The 26,431-nt window shown below is 34.3% G+C and overlaps 1 protein-coding gene across 1 annotated transcript; it reads left to right on the top strand.

Annotated features, from left to right (window-relative positions):
* The first annotated feature begins 10,684 nt into the window (after positions 1 to 10,684).
* On the top strand, positions 10,685 to 11,609 carry LOC111987195 (heavy metal-associated isoprenylated plant protein 47). The gene is made up of 3 exons (XM_024018903.2): positions 10,685 to 10,751; positions 10,899 to 10,977; positions 11,063 to 11,609. Exons 1-3 carry the CDS (start codon positions 10,746 to 10,748, stop codon positions 11,362 to 11,364), a joined length of 387 nt encoding a protein of 128 aa, XP_023874671.2. The 5' UTR covers positions 10,685 to 10,745; the 3' UTR covers positions 11,365 to 11,609.
* Positions 11,610 to 26,431: the final 14,822 nt, after the last annotated feature.

Consider the following 26,431-nt stretch of genomic DNA (forward strand, 5'->3'; position numbering starts at 1 on the left):
TTTTTTTTTTTTTTTTTTTTTTTTTTTTTTTTTTTTTTTTTTTTTTTTTTTTTTTTTTTTTTTTTTCATGTTTTAAATATGGACATTTTTTCTTTTCATTATTTTAAAAGTGAACATTTCTTCATTAATTATCAATATATATAACAGGTGTAATATTTTCCCTTTTGACAATATGCTTACCCTTCTGGACAGCAAATAAGTAAAAGAATCCATAATGACAAGTGACAACAATAGGCCTCTACCACTGTCTAAGTTTTCTTCCAATATGTTATTGATGTAATGTAATTGAATGCACTTCGAGATAAGATAGCTACAAAATGAAAAAAAATAAAAATAAAATAATAATAATAATAATAATAATAAGAATAATTAGAGGGATAGAACTGAACGAGTGAAAAATTAGAGTAATACAAGAGCATAGATACATAAATAATTACAAATAAGAAAAGGATACATGAATATATAATATGTTACATTTTATATAATTAAGTTGCTTAGAGAGGAAATTACTGACTTCGAAGCTGCAATGTAATGCATGGGATTGATTCGGTCTCTGGAAAACGCGGGGTTTGTAGTTGGTTTACTGTTTCAATTATTTGTTTAAGTAGGAATAGTGTACAAGTCCACAGATTTTTTTTTCTTATTATTACTAAGCATTCATATACTATAAATAGACAGTGTACTGATCTCTTTTTCCATAAACACACATTCATATCATATCATATCATATCATTCTCTTATTAATTACTTTCAATTTGTTTCAAACTATCAAACATGAAGGCTATCACATTTTCAATTTTTCCTCCTAAAACAAGTTACATGTATCAATGAAATGAAAATACGTTTGGAGTATTTAACACTAAAGAAAACGGTTTTTCTTTTGTCTTTTTATATTTTATTCCAGTTAAGAGATACTAATGCATTATATGTTATGCATATTCAATGGTGTAGCAAAAGATAATAATGAAGGTGCAAATGAATTGTGAGAAATGCAGAACCAAGGCCATGAAGATTGCCGCTGTGGCAGAAGGTGTGTAACTGCGTATCAAACTTCAAATCTTTTTACATTCTAGGCTATATGTTAATGGGTTAGACATGTATAAATTTATTTATTCTAATATTTTTACTCTGATATGAGCCTAAATTCCCTCTTAATATATAGGGATCAACAGATAAGATTTTTAGCTTTTTATAATTGTTTGGAAGATAGAGCCTAGTAATGGTTTTGTTAAAGATATATATTAGTCATATTAGCCTAATGTAATAGGCCCAAACTCATTCCTACTTGTACTAGTAGTCTAAGGTTTAGTCGCCTATATATACTCATGTTAGGGTTTATTATAACACATGTTTTGTACTACACTCTTATATAATAAAGATGTAGCCCTTAAGGGATTCTTCCCGTAGATGTAGGTTGATAAGGCTGAACCACGTAACCCTCGTGTTCTTGATGTTCCTATTCTATGCTTCCTCTTCTGCATCCACTCTAGCATATACAACATGATATAACACATCGCATTATTAATAATATTGTATATTTAACAGGTTTGAGCTCAAAACCACATGCTCTAATATAATGATAAATTATTAATTTTTCCAATATATAGTTTAAGCTACTAGAAAATAGTAAATTCAATTATTTAATTATTATTTTAACAATTTTCAAACAGGCGTGACCTCAGTAGCAATTGAAGGAGCAGATAAAAGTCAAGTTGTAGTGATTGGAAATGGAGTTGATTCAGCTAGTTTGACCCGCTCATTAAGGAGGAAGAAGCTTGGCTACGCCACCATAGAGATTGTGCAAAAACTGGAAGGAAGTAGTGCTGAGAAGAAACCTGAGAAAGAAGAAGACAACCCAACTCCAATTCTATGGTCATCAAGTTATGGCCAATATCCTCAGGTGCCCTTGTACTATGCAGTGGTTTCTGATCCATACCCTAGAAATTGCTTCACAATGTGATAGGCATTTGATGAATATTTCAACCTCATCCATGAGAATTGAGAGTTAAACCTTTTGTCTTTGTTTTGTTCTTGCTCACCTGGTTTCTTGTGCTTCCAATTTATGACGTCTGCATGAGTTAATAATTAAAAATATGTATTTTCCTTGCGTAAGCCTTCCAAATAGATTGTCATCTTTTGAACATTAAAAAAAAAAAATCAAAATTTTATCTATTATATTGTTGATATAATACCAATTGCATGTTCCTCGAAAAAAAAAGAAAAAAAAAATAATCACATTAATTTGTTGTCATATTAGTTTGTAAGTTTTTATAGTAAATTGATAGTAATTTTAATATTTTCCTTCTATAAAATGTCCTATGACTTACTATAATTCAATTATTATATTATTAAAACTATCTTAATAATTTAATTATATGTCATTGTAAACTTATTGAATTTTTTAATAAAAATTTAGTTGACATAAATTAATAAATTTCTTAAACAAGTAATAAAGTTTTACTTAAAAGTAAAATTTCTTATCAAGCCACGATATATTGGTAATAGAGTTTCTTATAAACTAAACTATTTTCATAAGTAATTAATAATAGTGCATAAATTAATTATATAAAAAAGATAACTAGTTGATGGAACCATAGCTTCTAGAACTTAACATTTATTATATAATATATGATTTATTAATCTTTTTATAAATATAATTATAATTTATTTTTTGTGCTTGACCCTCCAAAAAGTATGAGCTCTCCCATAAAACTAAAAGCAAAAAAAATTAGATCTCATAAATTCTAACATTCAAATTGGTAGATTTTAAAGATGTCAAGAATATTTATAAAATGGAAATAAAAATAAAAATATATTTGATGAAATGATATATGCTATTTAAAATTCTAAAAGAGAAAATGAACCAAGAATCTCTCTCTCTCTCTCTCTCTCTCTCTCTGCAATCACATACTCTTATATGGGCCAAAATGGACTTTTACCCCTTTCTCACAAATTTTCTAGCAAAATACCCTCTGTCTGAAACTATTTAGAAAAAAATTCATGTTTTGAAACTCGATTTTCTAAAAATCGAATTCCAAATGTAAAACTTGATTTTCGGACAATCAAGTTATAGCAACTTGGACTTAGAAAAAAAAAAAAAAATTTGGAACTCGAGTTCCACAAATTTTTTTTTTTTCAAGAAACTCGATTTCCATAAACTCGAGTTCTTTGTATGGAACTTGAGTTCATGGAACTCAAGTTCCATAATTTTTTATTTTTTTTTTTAATTTTTAGTTCTGTATAACTTAATTGTCCAAAAATCGAGTTTTAAATTGATACTCGACTTTTAGAAAATCGAGTTTCAAAACAATGGCATTTCCCTAAATAGTTTTAGACATGCGATATTTTGCTAAAAGGTTTTGACGAAATGGGCAAATGCCCATTTTGGGCCTCTTATATGTATGCATATGTATGTATAAATATGTGTAGTTTAACCATGCTTCAATACTGTAATCCGAGCCCCCAATCGAAAATTCTTGACTCTAACCGTGTTCAAGGGGACCTTCTAGATCTGCTATGTGAACCCCACTGGAAGATGGTGAAGGTGTCATGGAATAAAGATTCTAATCATACTATTTGGTAAATATCAAAATATATCATTCGTAGGCAAAGAAAAAATCAAACTTACAAAACAAAAAATCAAACTTGTTTGAAAAGCCAATCATAAAGCACAAGTGAAGATTTCTTGACCACCAAAAAAATGTGTGTGTGTGAGAGAGAGAGAGAGAGAGAGAGATGACTGATATATAGTGTAAATAATTAATTTTATAACAAGATAATTTCTGTCATAAAATCAACATAGATAACAGACTTGTTTGCTTTGTACCCTGGTATATTCTTCTGTATCAATATCTGTATTTTGATACTTCTGTTTGAGGGTGGTACTAGGTTATATTTGTAATTCAAGTGTACAATCACAAAAACAAAAAAAAAAAACAAAAAAACAAAAAAAGTCATTGCATAGTTTCCAGTAAGTAATATTATTAAATTAAAAGAGGACTAACCCGTCAAGTGCGCTTCTGATCCTTTACATCAGGGATAAGACCTAGACCATTGGACTCAAAAACATAAACTTCATGTTCTGTAATATTCCTTGAATACAAACTTCTAATTACAAAAATAAACTATATATACATGCATGCATGTCAACTTCCTCGAGTGGCATCCCTATTATTTTATTAACATTACCTACCAAGATATCGCATCCATGAAACAATATTGGTACATAATTAATTTTTGTTTTTGTTTTGTTGTTTAGGACTTTGCAAAAGCTAGAGACCCCATCTTGTTGTGAACAATGAAGCTTTCACATACGGAACAAGAGGTCCACTTTCTTCTTTATGATTTTTTAATATTATTTTTCATGTGATCTTTTAGAAATTAGAACTTAGATATGTCCTGTGTACAGTGATATATGTCACGATCAATTAATTAGACAAGGTCCAAGTTTCTCGATGATGGACTAATTAAAGAAATAGACATATACCTCTTTTTTGCTAAACAGAAATAGACATATACATGATCACCAAACCAAATCTTGTCTGCATCAATCATATAGCTGAGCATACTAAGTCCCTTTTTTTTCTTCGTATACTTTTTCTCCAGTGAGATGGCCCATCTGTTAACATTTTGTCGTATATTTTAAACACTCGAGTCTTTTATTATTGTTATTATTATTATTTAATCTTTTCAGTTTCTGCTTTCCATCTTTATCATCTTAAAAATGTTGGACATTGGTGAAAATATCTGGACAATTTATGAGTTAATTACTTATTTTCTAATAAATTCCAACTTAAACTTAAATTGAGCAAACTCTAAGTTGTCTCTAAAAATAATGTTGATGGTGCGCAACTCAAATTCTGGGGTGTTTTTGGATAACATTTGTTGGCTTACATTTATTTTTCTTGAATATAAATTAAGGATTTTTATTTACAAGTTCATCTTCAAATAGTGATAAATGGCAATTAGTGGCGTTTTGACCATGCCAATTTTTAGTGATTTGTGGGGCAAATCACTGTTAAGTGCCAATATTTGGACTAAAATTATCCTCATATACAGGGGATGGAAATTTAAATTCACCTTGTGGGTACCCAATTCGCCCCACTTTGTATAACAATTGGGGCGAGGACCAAGACTAAATCCTTTTCCTAAACTAGGCTAAGGGCAAGGACAAGTATCAGGGGAATCCTACCATGTGCCAAAGTTTGAACTAAAATTACTCTCATATATATGTAGTGATGGTTTTTTGAGTTTGCCCCCGTGGTTATCTAATCCGTCCTAATTTGCATACCAAATGGGGCAAGGAGAAGGATTAAATCCTTCCCTTAAAATAGGTTTTGAGTGGTGCGGGTGTTGGGGGGAGGCCACTCCATTTACATTTAAAAATTAAAAATATTTTTTTATCCATTTTTTTTTAATATACATGACATATATGTTCTTTAATTTTCAAACTTTAAATTTTACGATTTCTTTCGGTGTTGTATAATTGCTTTTATGTTTTTATGTTTAAGATTTAAATTGTTTATAATCTTAGTTGCTATATTGCCATATATGTTTGAATTGTTTTAATGGTTTTTAAGACTAAATTTTTTTGTATTATTAGATAGCTAGTTTTGTAGTGTTAGAACTTGGTTCTTAAATAAATTGGATAGTTCTGTTACGCGGAGCCACGTAGTGGCTTGGGGGGGCCGTGGCCCCTGCAAAAAAAAAAATTTCCCATTAGCCTATGAAGAAAAAATAAATTGGCCCCCCCAACGTTAAACAGCAGGCCCCCCCTATCCATTTCTCCCAGCCCACTCCCAGCCCAGGAACACCCTCAATCAAAAATTAGGAAAAAAAAATTTATCTGTTCTACTTTGAAGCAAAATTTAAAAAAAAAAAAAAAAAATGTAACAGAGGGAAGCCCACGGCGAGCCCATTACAGAGGTAGCTCGCTCACGGCAAGCCCACGGATTCTCAACCAAAAAAAAAAAAAACCACCGATACAGAAAATCAGAAATCAAACCCATCAGTCAAGTAATCATGTCGTTGGCAGAGAAATCCAATCCCCAATACAGCAATATATAGAGCAAAACCAAAACAAAATCCAGCAAACAAAGACAGAGGTGTTTATCAAACCAAAAAAAAAAAAAAACCCAGAGCAAACCAAAACTGCCCCTGCCACTCTGCCAGCAAACCAAACCCACGGACCACAGTCACGTCGCCGTCGTCGCCGTAGCAGCTTGCTCGTCGTCGTCGCCGCAGCTCACGTCGCCGTCGTCGTCTCCGCTCATCGCAGATCGGAGATCGTAGATCCGATATTGGAGATCGCAGATCGGAGCTCTGCCTCTGCTCTGGTGGTCAGTGCTCGGTGCTCTGCTCCCTCTGGCCCTCCCTCAAGGTAATTTCTCTCTTTTTCTCTCTAACTCTCTCTCAGTCTCTCTCTCTTTATCTCACTCTCACTGAAATGAAATTTTCGCAGATCGCCGTCGCTCGTCTGATCTGCTTGCTCCGGTGCTCCCTCCGGTCCGGCCCTCCCTCAAGGTTTTTTTTTCTCTCTAACTCTCTCTCAATCTCTCTCTCTTTAGTCTTTATCTCACTCTCAAATGAAAAATGAGATGAAATAGATTGAACGGCTCTCTAACTCTCCCTATTTATCTCACTACAAATTAAGTCAGCCAGCCAATCAGAGATGAGAGACCCACAGTGGGTCTCTCATCTTTGATTGGCTGGCTCTTTTTTTTATCTTTTTGAATTTGGCTTTATGCCTTTATCTTATCCGTTTGGGTTGGTCAGTGGGTTGGTGTTGGCTTTATCTTTTCCGTTTGGGTTGGTCAATGTGTTGGTGTTGGTGGGAATGGGATATAGATTGTCATTTAGTATAATATGTGTTGTGATTTGTGATTGGCATTGTGAAATTTTCTGATTGCAGCTGGCTATTGTGATTGGGGCACATGTTATGCTTGTCTGTTGTCTGTTGAGTGGGGACCGTGGGATGGGGAGAGACTAGATGGGCTCATGGGGCCAAGTAAACAATAATTAAAGCAATATAATGTGCAGCACATTACACTATTTTAATTATTGTGCTGCACATAGAATGTATAATGTTCGGCTCTTTTAGTGTAATATGTACAAGGGGCTAAACAATATAACAAATTAAAACAGTATAATTAATGACAAATAAATTAAAGCAATATAGTTTATTGTTACGCTAAACAACAATAATTAAAGCTATATAATTAAATTAACCAATACATTATAAAAGACAAATTAATTAAATTATTTTTGTTTTCATTTGAGGGGTTATTATTAATTAAAGTTGTATTAAAAATAGGTTGACTGTTTAAATTATAGTGGAATTTTTTTTTCTTGAGTATGAATAACATTCATATAACTAAGTAAAAATTTCTAATTAAAATTTTATTTTTAAAAATTCTTTTCAGGTTAATTTTTGAGTCATATTTTTAAAGCTAAAAGAATTATGAGCAAACAAAAAACAATTAATGGATTCTTTAAGAAAAAAGATGTTAGCAATTCAAAAAATTAGGACACCTGTGGCTGTAGAAACAAATGTTAATACTTCAATGCCTGATGAATACCCCTCTAAACGTCCAAAACTTCAATTTGAAGAGATAGATCGCGATCCAGGATCACGTAAACAAATATGTGAATTTCCTATCAATAAACAAGATGAAATTCGACGAGCTTATCTCAAAGAAGTTTCATATCAACCTAAAACCTCTGCAACTCCGTGTACGTAGGCAAATTGCCGAACCACATAAATACTGTCTTGTGCGTGTGAATTTTTTTTTTTTTTTTTTTTTCGTTTCTTTTGGCGTTTTTGATAATAGTATATTTATGTTACAACCCGGCCCCCCCATGTATTTATTCCTGGCTACGCCCCTGGTTCTGTAGTGTTAGAACTTAATTCTTCAATAAATTATTAAACGAAGGAGAAGAATAGTGAGTGGGGTAGGGCAGGTGTCTGTGGTCGCCAACTAGGATGGGTGGGAAAAAAAGAAAATAAAAAACTGCCCCAACGTGAGGATGGGGCAGGGGCAAAAGACGAGGATGGCGAACAGAGTAGAGACAGAAAATAGGAAACCCACCACATTCCTACTCATATGATATTATATTAAAAGAAAGTTGCCAATTACCTTCTTGCTGTTGTTAAAAAGAATAAATATGTCCACTAGCAAAATCTATTAAGAATGATAGAATACATCAAATGTTAAGATTTCTCTATTAACTTCATACTAGTAAACCTCCTCAAAAAAAAAAAAAAAAAAAAAAAAAAAAAAAAAAAAAACTTCATACTAGTAAAAGTTATAAATAAAAGAAATTAATATACAGTCATAAATATATCCTCTCAAAAGATTAATCTAAATATAAGAAATTTAAACTTGTTATTTGGTAATAGTAAGAAAAATAAATAAATTCATTTGAAATTAATTAAATTATAATAATAATAACGTCTGATTATTATTTTTTAAATGTTCTATACATACGCTAATTTTTGCTTTAAAAAATTGTACAATGTCCAACATTTTCTTCTGCTGCCATGCTTTCACTTCCAGTGGTTCAAAGGGTAAGTTTATCCTAAAAACCTAAAATAGAATGTCATAGCATTATTGAAAATGAATTTAAAAAATAAATAATATTTGGAAGTTGGTTAGGAGATATTTCTAAAAAATAGACTTATATAAGGATTAGAAAACATTTTTATTTCTTGATAATATATACTAGAGAATATATGTAGTGGATTGGATGATTAAACATGGGAGGGGTTGAGACTTGAGAGGAAGTTGTTGATTTATTTTTTTCCACGGAAGGGTGGGCCTTTTGGGGCGTACGTAGAGATAGTCTTTCCTTCGAGGGGAAGGAGTTTTGCCATTGACCTCACGAATCACGAATCACGAGTCACGACACCAGAGTTCCACGTTTTTTGACAGGTAGGCTTGTATTCATAACAACATATTGGAATCAATAAGTATGTATATTTGCCGACACAACTTTCTCACAAATTTCTTCGCAATTGTTAGTGTGACAAGTTATTAACAATAGACATTCTATAAAATGGTGTTATTAATGATGGTATGGGCTTTATTGCGCACTTTGATATTTTGAAATATTTTGTTTAGAATCTCAAGTTTTGGGTTCAACCCCTAAACAAATTTCAATTTGATTGGTTAACAAATATAAGAGAAATATGAAACCATATACGGAGCTAGATGGGAGAAAGATCAGGTGGGGGGGTCACAGAGCTAGTTGTTTGTGCAGGAGAGAGAAAAAAAAAATTCAAGCAGGAGAGAGAAAAGAAAAAGTATGTGTTACCTTATCAGTGGTCTCATAATCTTCAAAATATTTACAACAATGTCATTAAATAATGATATTCAAAAGCTAAAATATGATCTAGTGTGTTTTCAAAATATAGTGTTTAATCAATCTAAATTGAAAACAGTAACTCACATGCTTTTAATCAAACACTCTTACCAAACTTTTTTTTTTTTTTTGCAACAGTTTTTAGTGTCTAAAAACTGAAAACTGTTTAAAATTACATACCAAATGGCCTTTGGTGATTGTTTTTGTATTGAACCTAATTAAAAAAACTATGCTTCATGGTTTCATATTTACCATCATATATATGGTTCCCACACAACACTCAAAACAACTATTCATATTTAGGTAGTATTTATTATACACATCCTATATATTATATAGATTCTTATACATAGGCTTAAAGTGCACAAAAATTGTGACTTGAAGTCTAAGAAATCGTGAATTTCAAGTCACGCTTTCTGTTGACTTTAAAGCTTATGAGAAAGAATGTGTATATAATAGGAATATAAAATCTATACTAGTATTTTTCCAAATATTTCTCTTTTGAGAGGGTTTGATTCATTTGTTTCCAAGTGAAACGTACGGTAGGTCCAGTCCCGTGGCTTTTTAGCCCAGCAACATCTCAGCATGTAACAGAATTAAGCTTAGTTTGAGTTTTAATCTTCGATTATAAGAGGTAGTAGAGTTTTAATGGGATGTGATTGTGTGTATTACCTCCTAATATTTTATTTGCAAAAATCTAATGCGATATTATTAGAAGGCATAATAGGATTGTTTATATAATGTTCTTATTGAATTTAATTTCTAATCATGATATGGAAGTATAATCTGATTTAATTTGAACCCTTCATTCACTTGATAAAGTGGTACGATTTAGTTGTAATACAAAATAGTGGGAGAAAATGGGCATTTGTCTTTAATTTACAAATTATGTAGTAAAATATTTATGTTTTGAAATTATTTAGCAAAATACTTCTATTTTTTAAATTCGATTTTAATAAAATCGAGTTGCAAGTGAAACTCGACATTAGCAATCATATTTTACCACTTAAATTATTTTTAAAATATAAGTGGAACTTGATATTGCTAATGTCGAGTTACACTTAAAAATATACATAAAACTTGATTTTGAAAGTATCAAGAGTTCAAAAAACAGGGTCATTTTATTACATAGTTTTAAAATTAAGGACAAATGCACATTTTCCCCCAAAATAGTGGCCATATTGAAAGAACCGTAGCACCCACAAACTTGGAAGAAGTTTTTTTCTTGGAGCACTTCATGTATTATTGGAGCTTACGTATTGCATGGGTATTTTCCACTAAGCTATATATTTATAGTTCAACAATTTCTCTCTCCGTTAACACAGTTTAAGCCCATCAGAGTTCTCTCATAGAGTGCGCTACGTTGCTATTTCCTCCTCCAAAACATGAAGGTAAACCCTCGTAAATTTCACGAAGATTGCACCAAAAGCAAATTTTCGGAAGCTTTATTTGCCTTTTAGCTTTATAAAACAAGAAAAGCTTTGGTATATTTTAGAAATTAATTACTTACTGTGCATTTTATTTTATTGTGCATGTAGCAAAAAATTATTGTCCGGGTGCAAATGACCTGTGAAAAATGCAGAATCAAGGCCATGAAGATTGCTAGCAACACTAATGGTTAGCATCAAACACTCAATTTTTATTTGGGCTTCTGAGAAACCATTGCTAAGGAACTTGTATATAATGTGCATTGATTCTACAGGTGTGATCTCAGTGGCAGTAGAAGGGTCTGATAAAGATCATTTGGTGGTGATTGGCGAAGGTGTGGACTCCGCTAACTTGACCGGCTCGTTGAGGAAGAAGCTTTCCTATGGTGCCGCCATTCTGAGCGTTGAAGAAGTGAAAGAGAAAGAAAAGCCGGCGGAAGAGAAGGAAAAGCCAAAGGAGGATAAGAATCCAAATAATCCTGAAGACCATGCGCTAGTGTTCCATCAATATCCACCAGTTCCCATGTTCTGTGAAGTATTCTATGATCCTGAACCAAGTTTCTGCTCCATCATGTGATCTACGAGCTGAGAATTTTGCTCTCTTTTTTTTTTTTTCGTTTAAACAATCATGTATGTTGAGGAATTTGATGCTTCAGTGCAAAAGGAATAGACAATTTCCCCATCTTTTTGTTTCATGAATGCAATGCCCTGATTGTTGCAATATGGACTTTGCTAGTATTCTAAGTATTGGTTAAACCACGCACTAATGTGAAAAAACTTCTTTCATATCATAATCGTAGAGTTATAAGATATGTAATTATATATGCATGTACTGCACACATTGATTAGGGAAGAACAGGGATAAGTATAACCCTGCTAAAGTTTGAATTTAATTATAAATCAAACTAAAAGTTGTATCTTATCACATTGTCTTGTTTCAAATGATTGCAGTTTGTACTTTTATTGAATCTCTATTAAGATGAACTAACATAAAGCTATATAATAAACTACACTTGAGACTTAATTAAGAACTAATTGAGAACTTTCTCCAAAAAAAAAAAAAAAAAAAGAACTAATTGAGAACCTTCAACCAAAAAAAAAAAAGCCAGCAAAGTATTGATTAGGGAAAAATAGGGATAGTTATACTATAAGCCCTAGTAAAGTTTGAGTTTAATTTTAAATTACACTAAATAAATTATACATCATCTCATTTCAAATTATTGCAACTTGTACTTCATTAAATCTCTAAGTTTTTTTTTTTTTTTTAATATATAGGAATTAAATCTTTAAATTGAATTAACATAAAGCTATATAATAAACTATACTTCAGACATATTCAAGCACTAATTTAAAACCCATGAAATGTTTTCCAAAAATAAACCCTCAAACTATCCTTTGAACTAACATAAAGCTATAATAAACTATCATTTTTCTCTCCTCTCCTCCCATCTCATTTCATCTAAACATGGCATTAAAATGTTAAAAAAAAAGGAGTTAACTATTAATACTTTAATTAGACTATTAGAGTCACTCACAAAAATAAAAATGTGAAAAGAATATGACTTTTGTCCAACTTTGACGAACGATTATCACGTTGGTCTTTGCCCCCACATTTACGAAAAATTGTTTTGTCCATTCTCTCAAATGAGAATGTCCCACCATCGTTTCAGAGAGACAGATAGACACCATCCAACGGGCCTAATAATTTTTTTCCCTTTTGTTCTAACTCCTACGGACACGGCCAAGCCAAAAAAATAGACTTGAACAATCAAAGACCAATGTGACATTTCAAATCACAATTTAAAAAAAAAAAAAAATTGAACTTTACTATAAAGTTTCACAAAAACTACTAGTCATCCTTAGCTTTACTCTTGAATCTCACCTACCAAGTCCTACAATCTTAACCGTTCATCTGAATTCCTCAATCATCCTCTAAAAGTGTATAAACCTTTTGATGCTTTCAGATTAAGGTGCTGATTGGCCATTTGAGAAAGTATCTCCAATTATCAAGTATTCACATATTCGTTGAAGAGGTTCACTTTCAGATCTTCCTGGTCAAGATCGTGTCTGCATATTGTGTATTAAAAAAAAAAGCATGCATGACATGGAGAATTATTAACCACTCATCACACTCAGATTCAAGCTTAGGTCTAGACTCAAAACCATGACTTTCCTGGTCTTTCAAGCCCATAAAGCTAGTCCAAGAATAAAGTTTCAAACTCTCTGATGTGAAAGATCTCAACCGAGCAAACAATTCCTGAATAAAGGTATTTTCATCCTTTAACAAAGAAAAATCAACGTGCTCAAGTAAAAAATTAAGATGGTGTTAGACAGGAGGGACCTCTGGAAGACTGGAGTGAAGATAATTAATATTCTCAAAGTTTTTACAGATTCTAAACAGGTCCATCAGCTTTCAAATAAAATTTTGATCATTCATAATGAGTTCCTTTAATTTGGCTGCAACTGATCAGCAATGCCACACTCACCTACGGTCTTAGGTATAAGAGGAAGTCCATGATAATATATACAGCAAATCTGTTGAAATTAAAAGAGAAATAGAAAATTATAGTGAGCAGAAGTATAAAAGAGAGAGAATACATACATAGTTCGTCTGACCGTCGACCTCCATGGAGAGAGTCTTTGACAACTACTTCTTTGATATTATCAGTGTATTGTACAGTGAACACTATTAAACTTAGTAGAGAATATATACTTCTACTGAGTTTAGATGCCATCGGATTACGTGTATATCACTTATTACATAATTGGGCCTTCTATACCAATGCATAAAATAATATGAAGTTATATTATAAACCCACTAACTATCTTTAACAATCAACGACTCAAAAATACAAATTCAATGCACATTATCTAATACGTCCCCAATGGCGGAGCCATGATTTTGAGTTGAGGAGGGGCAAAATTTATATATGATATATGCACTTACACAAATTTATGTGAATATATAATATTTGAGATCAATTTGAAAAATTAAAAGTTATTCATTTAAATACTAAGTGATATTTAATGTAATTATACCAAAAAAAAAAAAAATCTACAAACAAAAAAAAAACTTATTCATAATATTGTATTTATCTATTGAGATATTTCTAACATGAGTGATCTTTTTTTTTTTTTTACTTTTTTTAGAGGCAAAACTCAAGTTATGAATGAAACTATTAGTGGTTAGATAGATATCGAGTGCAATATATGTGAATTTATATTATTTTGGTTAATGTATTCCCATAAAATGTTCAAATTATAATATGATAGGGACAAACTAAAAAAATTTCAATGCAAGGCATGTTAGTGGAGGACTTAAGATTCTTCAATAGTTTATTTAGAAGTTAAGTTCTGTTTCAAGATTAAACAAACCAAGTGGCATTTAAAAAAACTCAAAAACAAAATGTAGGTAGAAGTATTTAATAACTAAAGGTATTTTTTAGGTAGGCCAGGGAGGACGACTGCCCCCCCGGTTCCGCCCCTGACATCCCCTCACGCTGAAGGTTAATGTGCTGCGATGAGAGTTTCAACTTGTCACGGAAAAACTCAAAACGATAAGAGGAAAGACCTTTTGATCATGATGTTGACAAGTTGGCGTTTGATAGAAATAAACACACTTGAAGATCCTTACGAGTAACGTTGCCACTTACAAAATGCTTCGCAATAAGATTAGTGAGTGACACTAATATTTTCACATCCAAGTGTAGGCACAATGGGCAATAAGACACCAATGGTTCTTGGAGGACCACAATATGAGATTGTAGCCAAGAAAAATAACAAACCCACCAGAGTATTGTAGATTATCAACGCTTTCAGCCCAATCTACATTTGAAAAGAATGAAAAGCTTGAAGATTATACAAACACCATTTCAAAATAATGGAAGAGTCCTAATTTTTTTAATTTTAAATGTCCAAAGGGAAAAATGGTAATTTTACACGTCTAGAGTTAAAATAATTATTTTACGTTCTCTATATCATTATCTAAAAACTGAATTGTAGCATTTAATATTGCTACGTTCCTATAAAGCCACATCAGCCTAGCATTTCGGTTTATTCAATTCATTTTGGTAAACTTTGGTCTATGTTGGTCCGGTTCGGTCCACGTCAGTCCAGTTTGGTCTACTTAGGTCCATTCAGTCCATTTCAGTCCACTTCAGTTCATTCAGTCCACTTCGGTCTATTTTGTCTAATTTGGTCTATTCTGCTCATTTCAGTCCGCTTCAGTCTATTAGGTCTATTCAGTTCATTTCAGTCCACTCAGTCTAATTTGGTCTATTATGTTTATTTCAGTTCACTTTAGTCCATTTCGGTCCACTTCTATTTGCTTCAGTTCATTTGGTCCACTTCATTGATGCTTTGGGAGGTTAGGTTTGTTTAGAAAGAAGAGATGTGTTTCATTAACAATTACATCACCTTTTCAACGTAATGTTGTTAGGTTCTTGATAAAATTTTTCTTATGGATGATGGAATATATTTTCTAACAGAGGGTGCAAATGGCCATGAAGATTGCAGCAATAGCAGATGGTTAGTACCAAATCAATCTTAGCTTTTTGGCTTTTCGAAACAATATATTGTCAAGATGGTACGTACTTATATATTCCTAGTTACTGCTCCATCATGTGATCCACATTTTTCTGATTCTTGCAAATTCCATTTATGAGATCTGAATTTTCTTATCTTTTTTGGCTTCTTTGTTTTTTTGTTTTTTTAAGTTCGATGCATTATGTTGATTCGAGTGTTACCTTGAGATGGGTTAGATTATAGTTCTTGTTTGGTTCTTATTTTGGCCAATGCCTGAAATATATTACCCGTTTGATTTGATTTTTATATATATTTTTCTAAAGAATTTATTCTTGAGATTGGGGAAAAAAAAGTTTTAAGTTGTTTTCTAAATAATAAAATATACTATTGGAAACATGTAAATATAAAAAGTGTTTTCAAAACCAAAAGAAATTGAAAACTTATTTGAGAAAAAAAAAAAAAAAAATTGTCTCAATTGAATGAGATTGCCTAAAGTCACTCAACCCATGGGTCAAACCATCAAACATGAACATATTAAATCAATAGCCTCGATCAATAATGTCTTCCTTTAGATAGGTTAAGCATGTTGTTTGAACAGGCTTTTGTTGAACAAGTTAGTAAGAATTGCGCTCGACCTCTGAACTTGACCCATCTACCTTCCCCAAACTGTGTACTATATCCAACCTATATTAAATTGCCAACCTGATCATAATCCCGTAAGGGCAAGCTTGGGGGTGCCCTAACAGCTCTACACACACACACACACACATATATATAATGATCACTAGATAGTTCACTTCTTCTTACATTTGTATTTATTGCATTCACTTACTGTCAATTATATTAAATATTATTTAAATAAGTTGTATTTTTACAAGTGATAATATCTCATCCCCTTGTCATTTCAACCAATTTAGGGTACAATGAGACGTTAGGCCTATTTTTTTATTTTACGGAAAGCTCTTCCCAAACCAAGTTTTTTTTTTTTTTTTAAATAAAAAAATAAAAAAATCAGTTATTTACCTTCTCCAAAATCCTTTTTATTGACTTATCACGAGAGCTGTTTTGTCCAATCGTTCTAGTTGCTCTCTAAGGTGGTGAGTACGTTTCACATTGGCTAAGGCATCTGTACTCTAGTTTGCTTCCCTGTCGCATGTCGGTATGAAGTGTTAGGACATATGTGGTTTACTTGTTAGGAACATATGTCAATATTTTATGTAGTTGGCTAATCCTTTGACAAGACGCACTTTACTTGTATTTGGGTAGATCTAGGATGTGTTTAATACTTCAAGAAACATTGTTTCAAATTCAAGTGTTAAAGCCATGCAAGTCTGTCCGAGAATCAAGTGAGAAAGTGCTGAATTTTAAATCTCGATAGCTGCTTGACACCTCCTCGACACTTGGCTATCTGTCGAGATCTTCAGTTGATGCTTATCGCAATCTCGATAGCTTCTCGATAGCTAGTTGATTGATCGAGAAAGTTTTTGTCCCCTCGATACCTTCTCGACACCTCCTCGATAGCTGCTATCTGTCAAGGTTACGGGAATTTAGATTTCTGTTTTTGGGCCAGGCTTATGTATTTAAGTAAAGTTTCTTTTCTCACAACCCTAGACCTATATAAGGCTTATTTTAGAGGTCATCGCATAAGAGAATACAAGGAAAACATATGCAAAAGGTGACTGATATCTTATTCTCTTTGAAAGAAGCTATTGCGTCTTTATGCCTCAGAATTTTGTAACCAAGTGCTTCTTGATCTTTATTGTTGATGAAGTGAAGAACTTTGCAGCCAACATTCTTCTTCCTTAAGTTGGTGAGTGAGTCATGTACTAGGATTTGTGCAAAGGAGTTAGTCACGTATTGGGATCCATGCAACATCAAAGGGTGGCGTTCATATATTGAAGAGTTCAGAGGTTCTGAAGCGGTAGAAGGCTTTTGCTGTTAGTTCATCTATAGGGATTGTAGAGTTTAGGGACAAAGATTTTGTACTAGATCTTAAACTTCTCTTTACTATAGTGGATTGCTTTTCGGGAAGGTTTCCCCTTATGTTTTTTACTGTGAAACTGGTTAGTTTCATTGGTTTTTTTGGGTCGATCATCATATCTTGTCTTATTTATTTTTTCTAATGCATGATTTTGACATGATATTGATGTTTGTTTGTTTTAACAAATTTTATTAATAATAAATCTAATTAACAACTTGGGTTTAAAACTTGTTAATTTTATCAACCGGGTTCTAAATTTTCCAACAAGTGGTATCAGAGCGGGTTCACTCTGATTGGATTAATTTCCTGAGTGTGACCCTTAACCCCTGTTGTCATGGATCGTGGACAATCTCTTTTGATTCCTCTTTTATTTGATGGAACTAATTATGCGTACTGAAAAGTTCGTATGAAAGTGTTTTTGCAGGCTCTAGGTGAACAAGTATGGCAAGCTGTTGAAGTCGGCTGGATTAAGCTGAAGGAATTGCCGGTGGATTGGGATGATGCAACAATCATAGTGGCAAATTTCAACAGTAGGGCTTTGAATGCTTTGTTCTGTGGGGTGACCAATGAGGAATTCAAAAAAATATCATTCACGGAAGTTGCCAAGTAGGCATGGACCATTCTTGAGACCACCTATGAAGGTACCAAGGCAGTAAAGACTGTGAAGCTTCAACAACTCACTAGTAGTTTTGAAGAAATAAGGATGGAGGATGATGAGACCTTTGATGAGTTTTATGCTAAACTCAAAGATATTGTGAATTCTGCTTTCAACCTTGGAGAATGTATTGCAGAATCCAAAATTGTTAGGAAAATCCTTAGGTCCTTACCTGAAAGATTCCATACCAAGATCACTGTAATTGAAGAAGTAAAGGACATTGATCAAATTCCTTTCACTGAGTTTGTAGGGAACCTTCAAACCTATGAGATGGGATTAGGCTCGATGGAAAAATGTGGAAAGAGTAAAAACTTGGCTCTTAAGGGTATAGAGGAAGAGATTGAGGACTCTGAAGATGAAGATGAAAGTGAAGATGAGGATGAGGATCTAGCCTTCATAACTGATGAGATTATCAAGCTTCTTCAGTTTAGGAAAAATGATAAGGGAAAATCTCCTAGGAAACCTAAATCTTCTAGAAAGGGTAAGAATGAGAAACCCCTCATCAAATGCCATGAGTGCAAAGGTTTTGGTCATATAAGGATAGAGTGTCCAAACTATCTCATAAAGGAAAAGACCAAGAAGTCAAAAAATAAAGGGTTGGTTGCTACTTGGAGTGACACTGAGGATGACTCTTCTGATGAGTTTGTGGATGAATGTCGTCACGTTATGGCCTTTGTTGCCTCAACCGATAAGGTGATTGTGGAGAGTGTTAGTGATAATGAAGATTCTTCTGATGATGAAGTACCCAAGAAGATGACCATTCAGAAAGCCTATGATAAGCTATGCACTGAATTTATAAAATCTGAGAAGACTTCTCATCTTGGTAGAAAAGAACTTAATGAGGTAAAAACTGAAAAAAAAAATTGATCTGTTAGTCAAACTAAATGAGACTACAAGGTTAATTAAGACTCTTGTTATGGAGAACGCCTCATTAGAAGAGAAGGTCAAGAATCTTGAGAGGATGTCTAGTGCAAAACTTGATGAGGTATTGAGTGCTCAAAAGTCTAGTTTTGATAAGACTGGCTTAGGATATGTTGTTTCCTCTGGCCCCTCCTCTTCCACGGCTTCTGGATTAAGGACTGTCTTTGTGCCACAATCTGAGAAAGGTGATAAAGGTATGAAATCCAAAATTGATCTGTCTAATTCTAAATTCTTTATTAGACCTCATATTTGTCATCATTATGGTGTTGCTGGACACATTCGTCCTAATTGCTTTAAGTTGTATCCTTATAAGCAATTGTCCAAATAGTCACAGGTTTCCTCTCAAGGACCTACACCTTTGTTTGGAGAGTTATTAAAAGTTTTGAGTTTTTTAACTCAATTTCAGGAAAATTCTAATTCTTCTATGTCCTTTAGTAGACATATTAGGACACGTGCCTTTTCATCTTCACGGCCAAAGACTCGTGCTGTGTGGGTGAGAAAGGAGCTTAAGACTTAATTGTCTTTTCTATTTGTCCTCTGCTTTAAATTCTTTCTATCTATAGTAGGATTCTCTTTACTTGATTTCTTATCTGCTTTTGAAATCATGTTTTCATGCATTTGCACCCTTCTATCATACCTTCATGCATATGCATATTTCTTTCATGCTTTCACGTTGTTTGTCTGTTTTTGTTTGATTATTTTGTTTTTATTTTGTTTTGTTTTCAAAATAAAATAATAAAAAGAAAGAGAAATATCAGAAAAATACAAAAACAGTGTGTTTGTGTACATTGGTACTTGTGTACCTTAGATGGTCATTGAAACAAAATTTTCTAAACTTTGTATCTTTTTTAACTTAGATGAGCATCTCTATGCATAACTAAGCAAGTGAGCTTTGTGGCTCTTATTTGTGATGAGTAAGATTAAGTTATCTCTTGAACTTAATACTCGTATCACTCTTTTTGACGGGTAGGACTAGAAAATCCTAAGAGAAAGACATAAATAATTATCTCATCACTGTTGCCCGTCAATCATAATATTACACATGTATGCTTCAGCATAGCAAAAGTGTAATGTCAAAGACATTCGTATGCTTCGGCATAGGAAAAGTGCGATGTCAAATGCTTAACATTTTGGGTATTTCTTTTCTCTCTTTTTATGCCCATGTATGATATGATAAAAATAAAAGAAAATATGCAAAGAAAATAAAAAGCAAAAAGATTAAAAATGCTTTAAATATGGTTGCAAGTGTGTATTCTAGGAGATGTGTGAGTTATAGGATGTACCTCGAAGGTGATAGTCCCCATCAAACAGTTATAATTGTGTGTGAGTTAAAGTGATTTTCTCATATCTCAAATCATCATAACATGTATACACATATGCAATCATGAAATATTTTTCACACACAACACGCAATATTCTTTGCTACTCTTGATACACGTGCATGTATAATGTGATTTTGCCATCACAAGGTTTTACATGTACTAGTGTATACTCACTAAACTGTCTTGACTTGTTTTTGAAATATAAAATTAGTTAGACTTGTTTAGTGTGTGTGTGTGTGTGTGTGTGTGTGTTTTTGAATCTATGTGCTTAACATTTTTGTTAAGAGATTTATTTTTACATGGTTTGCATTTTTTTTGTTATCCATAGCATCTTGTTTCATGACATTCATGCATTTATATGGATTTCTTTATGCCCTCTTGATCATCCTTGATTATCTTTATGTTTCTCAGGTGAAGCTTTCTAGCTTCTTGTACCCTTTGTCAATCATGACAAAAAAAGAGAGAAATTATAGAGACTTTGTGGTTTCTTTTGGAGATTCTACATGTTAGAGGGAGAAATACATTCCTTTGTTAGAGGGAGATGTGTTCATCTTCTTAAAGGGAGTGCTTACCTCCTTCTTCGTGTACCTTAGGTCTTGTCACCATTTGTTTACATACATTGTGCTTATCTTCTTTATATACTGATGTATGTTTCTTCCACCTACATTTACATGTGTTGGTTCTTTTCTTTCTTCATATACATGTTTTTTATATTTGTATGCAATCTATTATTTCTGTTTCACACAAAGATGCCTTGATGAGTTTTGTTTAATTGTTTCAGAAATACAGGTTGTCAAAGTCTTCCATACTATGAACTCTCTTCTTGCAAAGTTTTTCAAGAGTTTGTGCTAAGATAGATTTTATTGTATTCAACAAGTGACTATAAGTTGAGTGATTTATGACTTCTATCATATGTTCATTTGTTTGTTGTGGTTTTGTCACAGAATGCCAAAGGGGGGATTGTTAGGACATATGTGGCTCACTTGTTAGGAACATATGTCAATATTTTATGTAGTTGGCTAATCCTTTGACAAAACTCACTTTACTTGTATTTGGATAGATCTAGGATGTGTTTAATACTTCAAGAAATATTGTTTCAAGTTCAAGTGTTAAAGCTATGTGTAGACGACTAAATTTCTAGTTCGAAATAAATCAAACAAGTAAAATAGTTGCACAAATGCGAATTTGTATTGAATATGTGTGGTACAATTCTCTGTAATTACAAAAGAGTGATCCTCTGATTCGATCTCCTTGCAAGGCTTATTGATTTGGATTTGTGGTAATGTGATTGTGATTTGAACACAAAATATCCTTCAATTTGGTTGAGGGATGGATCGAAGATTGCTAAAATGGAATTACAATGAATCTTTGGCTATGAGCTTGTTAGACATTCTTTGTTCTTCACGTTCTTCGTGTTCTTCGTGTGTTCTTCGTGTTCTTGGATTTGTGGTGGAAATTCTTCGGGGCTTTAGAGGCTTGAATCCGTAGAGCTTCACTGATTTGTGCTTTGTTGGTGTTTTCGGACACTTTAGGCTTGATTCCCGCAAACTTTTGGATCTAGGCGGATGATTTGGATGATTTCTCTTCGAATGTTCTTCGTATTCGAAGTCGAAGTTCTTGAAGTTCTTGGAAGCTTTAGAGCTTGGTTCCGGCAGAGCTTCTGGACTTCTGAGTGCTTCAAATGATTTGGTCCCCTCCTAAATGGCTCAAGAAGGCTTTTATTTATAGGAGTTTTGGGGTAGGTAAGTGACACGTGGTGGAGTCTGATTGGTGACATGTGGCAGAGCTTGATTGGTCCGCTTATGTCATCGCTTACACATGCTGGACTGATTGTGTCATCGCTTACACGTGCGAGGTTGCTTATGTCATCGCTTGCACGAGCTGATGCATGATTGGTTCTTGTATGACACTTGGTGAATTTCTGTTGGCTTTTGAATAGTAATAATAAAACCTAGCAACAACATGTGGTGCTTTGTAATTGGCTGCATTTTGTGGACTTGGTAGTGTGACGTGTCAGCTTGTGATAGGTCGGAAATTTTCCTTCTCTACAAATGCCCCTTCGAGACTCGTTCACACACACAGTTTCAGAGTGTGGTGTGAGAATGAGTTTCGAAAACAGACTTTCATTCTTGACTCTTCAAATGAAGTAATTGAAGGTGGCGGAGCTTTTAGCAGGATGAGATAATTTCCGAGGAGTAGACCCACCCATATGAAAGGTTTTGATGAGGCTGAAAAGAGGTTTGCAAGTATTTGAATGTACTTGCATGACCGAGCCTTCTTAGCAGAGGTTAAGTTAAAGTAACTTCAGAAGAGTGTTTTTGGATTGTTGGCGGTGATCACATGGTGTAGAAGATGGGGAAGACGCGAGGATGGTGGCTGGGCACAGCATACAGAGTCATGGGGGTAGCCTCATGTTTTTAAGAGCCGCTGGTGAAGTTATATCAGAAGAGTATACTTCGGATTACGGCGAGGCCATGTGGGAAAGTGGTTGAATGCGCTTGCGTCATCGTTTTACTCAGGCTAAGTTGAAGTAATTTCAGAAACTTATGGATTCTGGAGATGACGGTGTTGGTGGTGAAGAAGACGGGGATGAAGCAAAGCGAATGGGTGAAACATACGCCACCATGGTTCTGATCCTGTATGTCGGGGACCCTTTGGTGTAGGTGTTTCTAGGAGATACACCTTTGAGAATGGGATGGCTGTATGTTTGCATGGGTTCTGACAATAGGTCATTGAATGTGCGTGCGTAATGGGACCATACTGACAGACGTTAAGTTGAAGTAATTTCAGAAAATTTCATTCTGAAATACTTCAAGTTGAATTTAAGTTTGAGTAATTCCAGAAAGTGTGTTTTGAGGTACCAGCAACGATGACCTCTGGATCCCACGCCGATGGGAACATGGAATATGGCTTTGTCAACCATTTACCAGCCCCAAAGGCTGAACTATGATGAACTGGTGCCCCGGAGGTCGTTTCAAGTGTTGGATGGAAAACAATTTGTAGGATACCCCAACACTTTTTACCATCTTCATTTACTGCTACTTGTTGAAAAGGCACAGAAAAATGAAAGATGGAGCTTACTTGTGATTCTGGTCCTAAAAACCAGCCAAGTTGTTGTTTGTTCCGAACCACTGTTTCTGTTGGAAGGCCAAACAATTGGAAAGAGACTGTGGGAGACCTAAGATTAGGAACCGGTGTCTCTGCTGGACTTGGATTTCCTGGCCAACCAAATCCACGAAAGCATGGAAGGTCGATGCAGGCCTTGTTATGAATAACTTTATGGACAAAGATGGTTGTTAGGTGAAGAAACAAAATTTGTTTGGATCTCAAAACTACAATGATGCTGTGAAGAGGGTTTCTACCAAACCATGAGAGGGTCGGTTTCAAACTGATTATGAAGCGATATTGGTTGCTGAGTGCTGAGAATGATGAAGCCATAGTGAGAAATGGCTATGAGAAGAAGGACTTGAAAATTTGAAAGAAGCAAATCTTCATTTATGACTCAGTGTGTTTTTTTGGCTGAGTTCTTCATGAATTCGGCCCTTCTATTTATAGCGAAGAGACGAAGAACGGTGGATGGGTAGTTGAGAATGGCGGATGTGAATTTTTGGTGAGACCGGTGGATGAGAATGGTAGGTTGGAGATCGGTAGAGAATGAGAATGGTAGGTGAGAGATGAAGAATGGTAGGTGGGAATGTTTGGCACCGAAAGGGGAATGGTAGGTTGGAATGTTCGGCACCGAAAGAGGAATGGTAGTTGGACGGGTGACCCGATGTAATTTCAAATTCAAGACACACTTGTGAGAGTTCATCTGTACTTTGAAAGAGAAGCCTTGATGAAGTCTGGAGAATAACCTTGAGGGGATCCAAACTAAATGGATGAATCTCGAATCTTGATCTTGGGAGCTTAAGTTTTTGACATTGTCAGTGCTTCGGAGATGTGAATTAGATTGGTGATTTTCAAGTCATGAAAAACTATGCAAGACAAGTCTGGCTTGAAAATCTTGACTTTGGGTTGAATTCAACACAAAAATCAACTACCTTGGAATTGAGTTATTTGTGCAATTTTTGAGTCTCAAATGATGGAACGAACTCCAAAATTGGAATGTACGTGAAAAATTGAGCAAGATAGGTCCATCTTAAAAATTTTGACTTTTGGTCAACATTTACGCAAAAGTCAACTTTTTAGAAATTGGTCATTTGCACAATTTCCGAGCTTCGAATGAAGAAACGGATCCCAAAATCGGAATGTACTTGAAAAACTGAGTGGGACAGACCCGTGTTGAAAATTTTGACTTTTTGGTCAAAGTCAAAGGTCTAACTTGGTCAAAGCCCCTTTTTTTTTTTTTTTTTAGCGGTTCGGACCGAGTCGGATTTTCGGGTCGGTCTGGGTCAAACGGGTCAGACCGGGGTAGTGGAGGATGACGTCATTGATGACGTCATGCTCTGAGGCTGGTGCGTGAAAGCGAGTGAAGAAGGCTGGAGGCGCGTGGCAGCGCGTGTAACTTAAGCAGCCACTACTGGCAGCGCGTGGCGGCACGTGGGGCGTTTTTGGGCCTGAATTTTGGCGTTCAACCGATCTAAAGCCGTAGAAGATCATGGCTTTGTCATTTTTCTAAAATTGTGAACCTATTTGCACCGGTTTGAGAAACTGAACTGTAGCCCATCGCGAGCTTATGGCGGCGCGTGGTGGCGCGTGGTGGCGCCGTTGTTCATGATCTTTCTGGGTTTTGTAGATCGAGGGCTGATGAATCTAATGGTGACACCAGTTTTGTAAAAATTTTCTCGGATTTGTGCAGATTTGAATGAGAAGCCTGCAGGACGTTGGGAGTTTTTTGGCCACACGTGGCGGTCCGTCGCAACTCTACTGTGAACGTCTTTTCTGGGTTTTGTTGCTCGAAATCCTTAGAAGATTTCGGTGGGTTGATTTTTTGTGAAATCTTGTCAGAAGTTTTAGAATCTAGAAGAGGAGACGGCTGGCATTGCTGGAATTATTGCATTTTGGTCTGTGGCCATTCTACTTGTTTGACATCCTAGCAAGGAATGGTTCCAGGTAATTACTGAACGTCTTTGCGCTGAATATCACCTTCTATTTTCAAAATTCCATGCAGCCTTCCTTGACTTGGAGTGATTTGAGTTTGCAAAATCTGACTTTAACTCCATAAACCTCTCTATATAAGGCCATCCGGGCATGAACTAAATTACACAAGAGATTTCTGTGAGTAGCATAATACTTGAAGTGTAGAGAAATTATGCCTTCTCTTCTTTTTTCTTTTTTTTTTTTTTTTTTTTTTTAACATGCTTAGTTTGTACTAATTTTTTTATTTATTTATTTATTTATTTATTTATTTATTTTTATAACAGGCTAGAGATTAAAATTGAAGCTCTCTCTTTCTCTGATTTTTTTTTCTTCTCTTTTTTTTTTTTTTTAATTTATTTAGACATGTCGTGAGATTTTCTTCTAACAAGTTCTTTGTTGTTGCTTGTTTTTGTTATGCAGCAGACTTTCCTTTATTTTTTTGGGCTTTAACGTCGAGGTTCACACCAATGTTCTTATAGTGGTGTTTGTCTCCATCCTTGATGTTCTCATAGCAACAGTCATCTAGGCAACAACGTTATCAAAGGTGTTCATGATTCAATGATGCTATTACTAGCATTTGACTTTGAAGTTGTACGGGCTTTTGTCTTGGCAATTATGCTGTAGCAACACTTGTCTTTTCAATGCAGTCATCTCAAGAGTCTTTGCAATGTAGTCACATCAAGCGTCTTTACCATGAAGCCGTGCCAGCACTTGTTCTTGTACTGAAGCCATGCCAATATTTCATTCGCGCAGAAGCCATGCCAACGTTCATCTTTGTCATGAAGATCTGCTATGAAGTCACACCATTATTTGCACTGAAGTCGGGACAACATTCATCTTTGCCATGAAGTAATGTCAACATGTTATTCGCACCGAAACCGTGCCAACGTTCATCTTTGTCATGAAGCCATGTCAACACTCCATATTAGCACTTGTATTCGCGTTAAAGTTGCACCAACGTCCGTCTTTATCATGAAGCTACATCAACACTTCACTTGCATTGAAGTCGTGCCAACATTCATCTTTGTCGTGAAGTTATGTCAACACTTCATTCACACCGAAGTCGTGCCAATACTCATTCTTGCCATGAAACCACATCAATGCTTCATTTATATCGAAGCTATGCCAACATTCATCTTTGTCATAAAGCTGCGACAACACT

Source organism: Quercus suber, unplaced genomic scaffold (assembly GCF_002906115.3).
Source record: "Quercus suber isolate HL8 unplaced genomic scaffold, Cork oak 2.0 scaffold_422, whole genome shotgun sequence".
NCBI lineage: Eukaryota > Viridiplantae > Streptophyta > Magnoliopsida > Fagales > Fagaceae > Quercus > Quercus suber.